Raw genomic sequence first — 9,404 nt, forward strand, 5'->3', positions numbered from 1 at the left:
TAATCTAAAATATCAATAGATGAAAACAGTTTCAGGAGACTCTCACGGTGTCTACTTGAGTGGAATCATCTGCCTTTTTCTTTGTGGTGCCTTTTCTGGTTTTCTGCATAAGGAAGAAGGGAAAGAGGAATAGTCAGTTTTTCCTCCTTATATCTCCCTGTCCTAGAATTTGAGAGATTACTTAGTCTTCTTTAGCAGGAGCTCAGTACTGTTTCTTGTACCCCTTCTTCTGTCTAGGTTACATGTTCTCTCGCATTGAGGAAGAGCATTTGTGGGAGTGCAAACAGCTGGGCGCTTACTCACCAATCGTCCTTTTAAACACCCTCCTTTTCTTCAATACCAAATACTTCCAACTAAAGAATGTTACTGAGCACTTGAAGCTTTCTTTTGCCCATGTGATGAGACGGACCAGGACTCTGAAGTACAGTACCAAGATGACATATCTGAGGTTCTTCCCACCTTTACAGAAGCAGGAGTCAGAACCAGGTATGGGATACTGTTTGTGAGATTTCTCTTTGAAGTCTTAGTAGTAGTACTAAAATAGAGAGTTACTGCAGAAAGGTAATTATAAATGCTAGACGTGGAAGAGTGTACCTTTAACATTCGAATATTTTTCTCTATTGTCAGAGAGTGGTCAAAGGCTGGCCTCAAAGTGAGAGGAATCACGTGCTTCAATATACTTTCATTGGCTTTTAAATGAGAAATTTTGATTTAATTGGGTAGCGCTCAAATAGCCTGCATTTTAAAACTTCTCAGGGAATTAAAAAATACAAGCAGGGTTGAGAATCACTGATTTACTAGCACCAGATGAGTCAATCACTAGTTAAAAGAAACCTGCAGAACTTTTAGTCCATTGTTTCTAAATCTTTTTTTGACCAGAACCCCTCTTTTTAGTTACCATTGTGAAATTCTGAAGGAACTTAAAAGCTGACCTACAATATACTGCTTTTGTACACAATAGAATAATAGCAGTGACAATTTTATTAGAAGGTTTATTGTCTTGCATTTCAAAAACAGCCTATTAAATAACAGTTTGTTTTTAATGTTCAAAAACTTAATCTTGGTATTATAGGATTAGAAATTAAATTTATTATTTTTGAACAGAATCATAAGTCCTGAACTTCCCAAAATCAGTTTCTAAGAGTGAAATACATTTTTTGAATGTGAGAATTTAAATCACTGAAACTAAAGTCTGTATTTGTGATGTTCAACTTTGTATAAACTTTCTTCTGAATTGTTCATTTACTATCTTTTTCACCTAGTGTCTATATCCTGTTTGCTTAGTTTTATATATATGTAACCCACTTTGTGCTCTCAACTGATTTTTATTTATTTGTTTATTTATTTTTATTTTTTTGAGATGAAGTCTCACTCTGTGACCCAGGCTGGAGTGCAGTGGTGTGATCTCAGCTCACTGCAGACTTCGCCTCCCAGGTTCAAGCAATTCTCCTGCCTCAGCCTCCTGAGTAGCTGGGACTACAGGTGTGCGCTACCACGCCCGGCTAATTTTTGTATTTTTAGTAGAGACGGGGGTTTCACCATGTTGGGCAAGCTGGTCTCGAACTCCTGACCTCAGGTGATCCACCCGCCTCCGTCTCCCAAAGTGCTGGGATTACAGGCGGGAGCCACCATGCCTGGCCTCAGTTGGTATTAACTGGGGGAGGGAAAGGCAGGTGGATAATGTTTCCCTGTTTGCTGATTAGGTGCTTGAAATGATTACTAATGAATTCAGCTTGTTTTCTAAGTGAGTAACTAGCAAAGTCTTTCTATTTAGATAGCTGCTAAATGGAAAATGGGTGAATTTTGTTAAAGTAATAATTCAGGAAGCTTGGGAAAGTCCTGTACCAGTTGCTAAGAGCAGATATAGGCTGAATGCAATGGCTCATGCTTGTAATCCCAGTATTTTGGGAGGCTAATGCGGGAGGATTGCTTGACTCCAGGAGTTTGAGGCTGTAGTGAGCTGTGATGGAGCCACTGCACTCTTGCCTGGACAACAGAGTGAGACCCTGTCTCCCAAAAAAAAAAAAAGAAAACCTTTTTTCCTTGGGTCCATCTAGTGTTCTCTCGAGGAGTGAATGGAAAAAGTGGGAAAGAAATAGCCCACTTTCCACACCTTCACCCTCACTTCTTTATATAATGCTTGGCCTCTGCAAAATCCTGTTGAGGAAAAATGGTTTGTTCTTTTCTTACCAAATAGTAACTCTGCTGATAATTTCTCTTCCCAACAAAGATGCCATTTCTCACAATATTCGAACAAATAAACTTGAGCAGATGCCCAGTACTAGTGCCCACAGTAGAAATATTCTCATAGAGATGACAGCTTCTGCTGAGTTCGGTGGCTTGTACCTGTAGTCCCAGCTACTCCAAAGGCTGAGGCAGGAGGATCACCTGAACCCAGGAGTTCAAGGCTGCGGAGATTCAAGGCTGCTGTGATTGATACCATCATGCTCCAGGCTGGGCCACAGAGTGAGACCCTGTCTCTTAAAAGAGAGATGGCGGCTGGGCGCGGTGGTTCAGGCCTGTAATTCTAGCACTTTGGGAGGCCGAGGTGGGCTGATCACCTGAGGTCAGGAGTTGGAGACCAGACTGGCCAACATGGTGAAACCCTGTCTCTACTAAAAATACAAAAAAAAATTAGCCGGGCATGGTGGCAGGCGCCTGTAATCCCAGCTACTCGGGAGGCTGAGGCAGGAGAATCGCTTGAACCTGGGAGGTGGAGGTTGCAGTGAGCGGAGATCGTGCCATTGCACTCCATCCTGGGCAAAAAGAGCAAAGCTCCGTCTAAAAAAAAAGAGAGAGAGAGAAATGACAACTTCTGTCTTGATCTCTACTGTAGGAGAAAAACATGTGGAACCCTTCTTTCTGCTTTATCTTGCTATGTCTTAGGAACCCTGTGCCTAATAAAGTTTATTAATAAAGTCAGGCTCAGAATAGAGACATTCTCCAGTGCCAGTGCCATACTTTTTGTCATGGTGCCCCCACTTTGGTGAGCAGGGGAGCATAAAATTCATAGGATAGGGACTTTGTTTAATGCCATAGAACCCAGCCCTTAAAATAATGTCTGGCACCTTCACAGGCACTCAGTATTTGTTGAATGAGTGTGAGTGAGTGAAAGGGAGGAAGTGACAAAGCTCTGGCTGTGAAGCAAAGTTCATTGGCGTCTTGAGGCTCAAAGAATAGACTTTTCTAATATAATCCCTTATTATTTCCTGTCTCAAGATAAACTGACTGTTGGCAAGAGGAAACGAAATGAAGATGATGAGGTTCCAGTAGGGGTGGAGATGGCAGAGAATACTGACAATCCACTAAGATGCCCAGTCCGACTTTATGAGTTTTACCTGTCAAAATGGTAATCTTTCTCTGAACTGAATGTAGTGCACTCAGAAGGCAGTTAACATATTTTGGATTTCAGATGCTTGAACATCAGAAAAGTAGCAGCCCGTGGCTTTAGACAAGGATTTACCATGAATTTTTTCCCCATTGTCATATCTATGTGGATTTTGAACCACAAAACAAATTACCTTGTCTTCATAGTTATTTTATGAAAATGTCCTCAAAAGCAAGAATCACTGCTATTGTTTGATCTTTGCAACTGTTGTACAACCTTTATGTGATATCTAATCTGTAGTTATTTTGTTATTTGTATAGACAAGAAATTTTGTTTTGCTAAAGCTATAATAGAAAAACAATTTTTAAGGAATTGAAATTTTCTAAGTAGTGCCTTTCTTAGAGGAACTTTGATTTTAGAGTTGTAACACTTTTTTTTCTGAAAGAAATGTAATAGCTGCATTTGCCCTTTGATAATGTGTATTGAGTGCCCTTGGAGCTCATTCCAGGATATTGGGCACTTCCAATATGTGGTGCTTAGCCATAATGTCACATGCGAGTTGACTTTTTTGTTGCTCTTAATAATGTTTGAAGTACTAAAGTTTGTGATTTACATTTTGTCTTATATTAACTTTATACTCACTTCCAATCCATTGTGACTTCAGTTGATTCCTGGGAGGAAATATTCCTCTAAACTATTTATCTCTGTGGGTACATTGCCTTCCCCATTGTGAGTCACAGTGGAGAAAGGTTGAGAGCCATATTAGGTTGGTGCAAAAACAATTGCAGTTTTTGCCCTTACTTTTAATTACTTTTAATGGCAAAAACCTCAGTTACTTAAGAATAGTACATATTTCCTATACTCTCTGATTTCTGATTTTCTTTTTTCTTTTTTCTTCCTGTGGATAGTTCTGAAAGTGTGAAGCAGAGGAATGATGTGTTTTACCTTCAACCTGAGCGCTCCTGTGTCCCGAATAGCCCCATGTGGTACTCCACATTCCCGATAGACCCTGGAACCCTGGACACCATGTTAACACGTATTCTCATGGTGAGGGAGGTACATGAAGAACTTGCCAAAGCCAAATCTGAAGACTCTGATGTTGAATTATCAGATTAAAACGGAAGTGAGGTTCTTATTTTCATACATATTGGTATGCACCAAACTGTGAATGCATCCAGCTGTTGGAAAGCGATGTATAAGTCTAAGTCCTCTTGACTTGACCATAAGATCATGGAAAACAGATGACTTGTGAACCCCACAGTGTGGATGTGCAAATGAAAACTGAAGGAAAGAATATGAACTGAGAAATGTTCTTTGGCAGTGATATAGTTCTTAGACATCTTCAGAATGACTAATTTCTCTGAGTGGTGCATAATCTTATTTTGTTTGGGAGTAACAAATCGTGGAATATTTTTAAGGAAAACTGTTGTATAAAACTCTACCATAGTAACCTTAGACCTTAGAGAGGTAGCTTTGGAGTGAAACTTTGGCTGCAATAGGCTACTTTGGCAAGCCCTCCGTAAAAGTCAGAGGAGAGATCAGTACAGAGCTAAGAGTGACATCAAATGAGGACTGTGGGACCCAGATTTGAAGACCCAATAAAAATACTCAACTTTTTAAAAAAGATAGTGAAGTGGTCTTGATTGATTTTGATTTTCACTGCCAAGCCAATCATGTGAAGGACAGAAGCTTTTGCCCTGGGCCCCTCATATCAGGGAAAATGACCTTCACTGCTGTTAACAGTAATGTGTCCCTTTCATTTTCTGGGTCAAGCCTTCTCAGCAGTGGGTCTGGATGTGGGTAAACTAAGGTAAAGGGGATGATATTCCACAAACTAATTATGCACACAAAATCTGTGGAGCCTATCAGACCCCAAGTGTCTTGAAATGTTTGTAGAAACCCACTAAAATGCCCCTTCTCTGGGTATGGGCCCTTATTCCTGCTGTCTCACAGCCTGAGCTGTGGTACAGAGAAATGGGGGTTCTCCTTTTATTTTCTTTTTTTTTTCCCCAATGGCAGCTTTTCTCCCGTTGTTTTACCTTCCTACTTCCCAAACAATTCCTCTTATTTTGTCTTTTGCACCAGTTTCTGGAGGCCCTCGTCATTTCAAAAAGGATAGTCTCTTTTCTTACTCTGGCAAACCTGTGAGTGATTCCACAAAGATACAGTATTACTTAGCTATCTGAATTATGATAGAAAAGGTCCTAGTTAGGTTCCTATATAAAGCATTTGGAAGATGACCTTGTTGCCCTTGAAACTTGAAAATAGGGATTCTGGGGTGAGGATACAAAGACGTTGTCTTGCATATCCATAAGCAGGTCTTAGAGCATTATTCCAAACTCTAGCTGTTTCAGTAGTTCTATGAGGATTGCAAGTCATAGGTGTGTGTGGCATATCAGTCCATCTCCCTCATCTCCATTCTCAGTTTCTTCCCCACAAAATTTGGAATCAAAGCTTTTATGACGTTTGCCAATTGCAGAACTTCTTTAGCTAAGGTTAATTTGATGCTATGATAAAACTGAGAGATGTCAAAAAGCCTCTTAGAAATTTTAATCTTGAAAGACTTTTCAGGGTATCATTTTTTAGGTGGGGGTGGCAGGTGTATTTCTTTTTTAACAAATAAAAGGCATTTAAGTAAAACTAAAATGAAAAAAATAGGCCTTTTGTCATTGTGTACTTGATGGTTCTGTCCCTCTGCCTGTAACAAATCTCATTTTTGTTACCAAGAACTGTATGAAAGAAGTAAATCCGCCCCGATTCTGTATGATTAATTCCATCTGTGTTTGTCATTTCTGACTGGAAAACTTCTTACTCCATACCTTGTTTGATATGGAGGACAAATAATTGGATTGTCTGATAAGTCTGCCAATAAACTACCCAGAAATAGCAAGTGTAATAGTCCCCACTATACGAATTTTATGGTTTGTATAAACACTAACATTTTCCCCTTCTGTAGTTGTATGAAAAAACAAATATTGTTAGCATAGTAGATAAATTGTTATGAAATACCAGAAAAAAAAAAATCTGTATCTTTTACTGAGAACACCCAATACCCAGATAAATGACTGTATCAGGATTTCATTTGCATGTTTGTTAGTCCACAGAGTTGCCCAGAACCCTAAATTTATTCATAAGAGAAAATACTGATTAATTGTTGGTCATTCCTCATAAGTGTAGCTGTTGATGTGTGCGTCTGATTATTGCTTTTTTAATTTTATGAAAATTGTGTAAAATTACATTTTTTTTTCCAGGGGAGAAAAAAACATCAAACAAAAAGAAACATCTAAATCATCCTTTTGGTTCTTTTTCAGTTTTTAACCACTTTTAGGTTTTCCCCTTGCAGAAACCACAGAAATATTCCCTTAGAATAAAATAGTATATTTGTATTTGATGGGTGAGCTCTTCTTCTTTACGTCTTAAAAGAATTTGAAATCTCTTTTTCTGATTGACCTTATTGGTATGACCCAGCAGTTAGTAAAATTACAAAGAAAGAGAGCAGTTTCCAAGAAAGAAATTTTTTTATGTAGTCCAGTCAACATATTCTTTCATTGCAAATTCTTTTATTTCCTTTTTTCCATCAAAAGACATGTTCCCATTTTTAGCTAATTTGCTGACTATATTCAAAGTCCCAACAGGTAGAAATATCAGAGATCATTTATACGTATCATTTCAGGCAAGCTTTTTTGAGATTTATAAAGCCTACATCAGTTCAACGTTCATGAAACTGTAAGACTAGAATAAAGGACATGTTCATTCCTAAGTATAAATACATGTTGAAAACGGGAATGACGACTAAATAGCATTTTCCTTCGACTTCAGAGTTGTCTTGGTATTAGGCAGCTGTACTTTCAAATTCCGTATCGACTTTCTACCTACCTGCCTTGTGGCAATTCTAAATTTATAAAACAGGTTTTCCCAAAAGGTCTAATGTAAAATGAATTTCTACCAATGAATTCAGAATTTAATTTTCCAAAGAAGTCTCCTAGGGTACTGAGTTGAAATTTTAGGAAAGAAGCAATAATACCCTGAACTCCTCTAGACTAGCACTTGTCTGTTATTATTCTGTGCTATCATCATTGAAGAAGATAGTGATTGAGAGGCATTGTTATGTAGTGGAAAGATCATAGGCGTTGGAGCCTAGTGTTTCTACTTACTGGTTGTATAACTTTAGGTAAATTACTTAACCTCAGGCCAGGCACAGTGGCTCACGCTTGTAATCCTAGCACTTTGGGAGGTCAAGGCGGGCGGATCATGAGGTCAGGAGATTGAGACCATCCTGGCTAACACGGTGAAACCCTGTGTCTACTAAAAATACAAAAGCTAACCGGGCGTGGTGGTGGGCGCCTGTAGTCCCAGCTACTCGGGAGGCTGAGGCAAGAGAATGGCGTGAACCTGGGAGGCGGAGCTTACAGTGAGCCAAGATTGTGCCGCTGCACTCCAGCCTGGGCGACAGAGTGAGACTCCATCTCAAAAAAATAAAAAATACATAAATTAACCTCTCTGTGCCTCAGTTTTCTTATCTATAAAGTGGGCATAACTCCCTTATTAAGTTGTGCCTGGCACATGGTAGGCTTTCAAATGTCAGATATTTTTTATTATATGCAAATTTCCTGGCCTGTACTAACACTTTAAATAAATGTTAATTCCCACACTACAGTCTGAATTTTTACTAAGTTCAGCACTTTGGCTTCTGCAAAACATAAGGCTCTATTTATATAACCAATTCTACATATTTGAATCAAACAAAATTATAAATTCTTCACTTGTGCTTATGTGTATATCAGTAGTAATCAACATCACAAGAATCCATTGATATTTTCACTATATTGAAAAATGGGGCTAGGCACGATGGCTCATGCCTGTGATCCCAGCACTTTGGGAGGCCGAGATGGACAGATCACTTGAGGTCAGGAGCTCGAGACCAGCCTGGCCAACATGGTGAAACCCCATCTCTACTAAAAATACAAAAATTAGCTGGGCGTGGTGGCGGGTACCTTTAATCCCAGCTGCTCCAGAGGCTGATGCAGGAAAATCACCTGAACCTGGGAGGCGGAGGTTGCAGTGAGCCGAGATCAGGCCACTACACTGTCCAGCCAGGGCAACAGAGTGAGACTCTGTCTCAAAAAAAAAAAAAAAAAAAAAGAAAAAGGAAAGAAATGGGCATGTATATCAGTATATATAGGAACAGCATATGATAGAGTTTATTAGTTTTTTTCTTTATATTTTGTTTGTTTTGAGACAGAGTCTCACTGTTGCTCAGGCTGGAGTGCAGCAGTGCGATCTTGGCTCACTACAACCTCCGCCTCCTGGGTTCTAGTGATTCTTCTGCCTCAGCCTCCCGAGTAGCTGGGATTACAGATGTATGCCACCACACCTGGCTAATTTTTGCATTTTTAGTAGAGACGGGGTTTTGCCATGTTGGCCAGGCTGTTCTCGAACTCCTGACCTCAAGTGATCTGCCCACCTCAGCCTCCCAAGTGTTGGGATTACAGGTGTGAACCACCATGCCTGGCCAATATTTCTTTTTTTGAGATGGAGTCTTGCTCTTGCCCAGGCTGGAGTGCAGTGGCTCGATCTTGGCTCACTGCAACCTCTGCCTCCTGCATTCAAGTGATTCTCCTGCCTCAGCCTCCTGAGTAGCTTGGACTACAGGTGTGCACCACCATGCCCGGCTAATTTTTGTATTTGGTGGGGGTTTCACTATGTTGGGCAGGCTGGTCTCGAACTCCTGACCTCAGGTGATCTGCCTGCCTCAGCCTCCCAAAGTGCTGGGATTACAGGCATGAGCCACCGCACCTGGCCTATTTATATTTCTTTGCATATGGAATGCCAGGTCATAAATTTATTTTTTAATTGGGAGAAAAACCTTAAATCTATGAAACTTCTTTTACTTGGTAGGTTATATATGTCATCAGTTTAGGAACAAGACAACGGTACAACAGCAATCTCCCCATGCTTCACTTCATTAACAGAACTGCTCCTTCTCCACAAGTTTTAGCTAGGCAGTGGCTCCCTTGGTTAAAAAGTGTATTTTCAGGCCAGGCGCGGTGGCTCATGCTTGTAATCCCAGCACTTT

General features: G+C 40.0%; 1 protein-coding gene across 10 annotated transcripts in view; it reads left to right on the forward strand.

Annotated features, from left to right (window-relative positions):
• The window catches only part of ZMYM4 (zinc finger MYM-type containing 4), a 146,131-nt gene extending 139,412 nt beyond the window's left edge, over nt 1–6,719 (forward strand). For all 10 annotated transcript variants that reach the window (XM_032160210.2, XM_032160208.2, XM_032160215.2 and 7 more), the window contains 3 exons: nt 238–486; nt 3,220–3,349; nt 4,237–6,719. In XM_032160210.2, the coding sequence (XP_032016101.1) occupies nt 238–486; nt 3,220–3,349; nt 4,237–4,444 (587 nt within the window). In that variant the 3' untranslated portion in view covers nt 4,445–6,719. The remainder of the gene's footprint in view (nt 1–237; nt 487–3,219; nt 3,350–4,236) is intronic.
• The last annotated feature ends 2,685 nt before the right edge of the window (nt 6,720–9,404 follow it).

The sequence above is a fragment of the Hylobates moloch genome, unplaced genomic scaffold, assembly GCF_009828535.3.
Source record: "Hylobates moloch isolate HMO894 unplaced genomic scaffold, HMol_V3 SCAFFOLD_8, whole genome shotgun sequence".
NCBI classification, from domain to species: Eukaryota; Metazoa; Chordata; class Mammalia; order Primates; family Hylobatidae; genus Hylobates; species Hylobates moloch.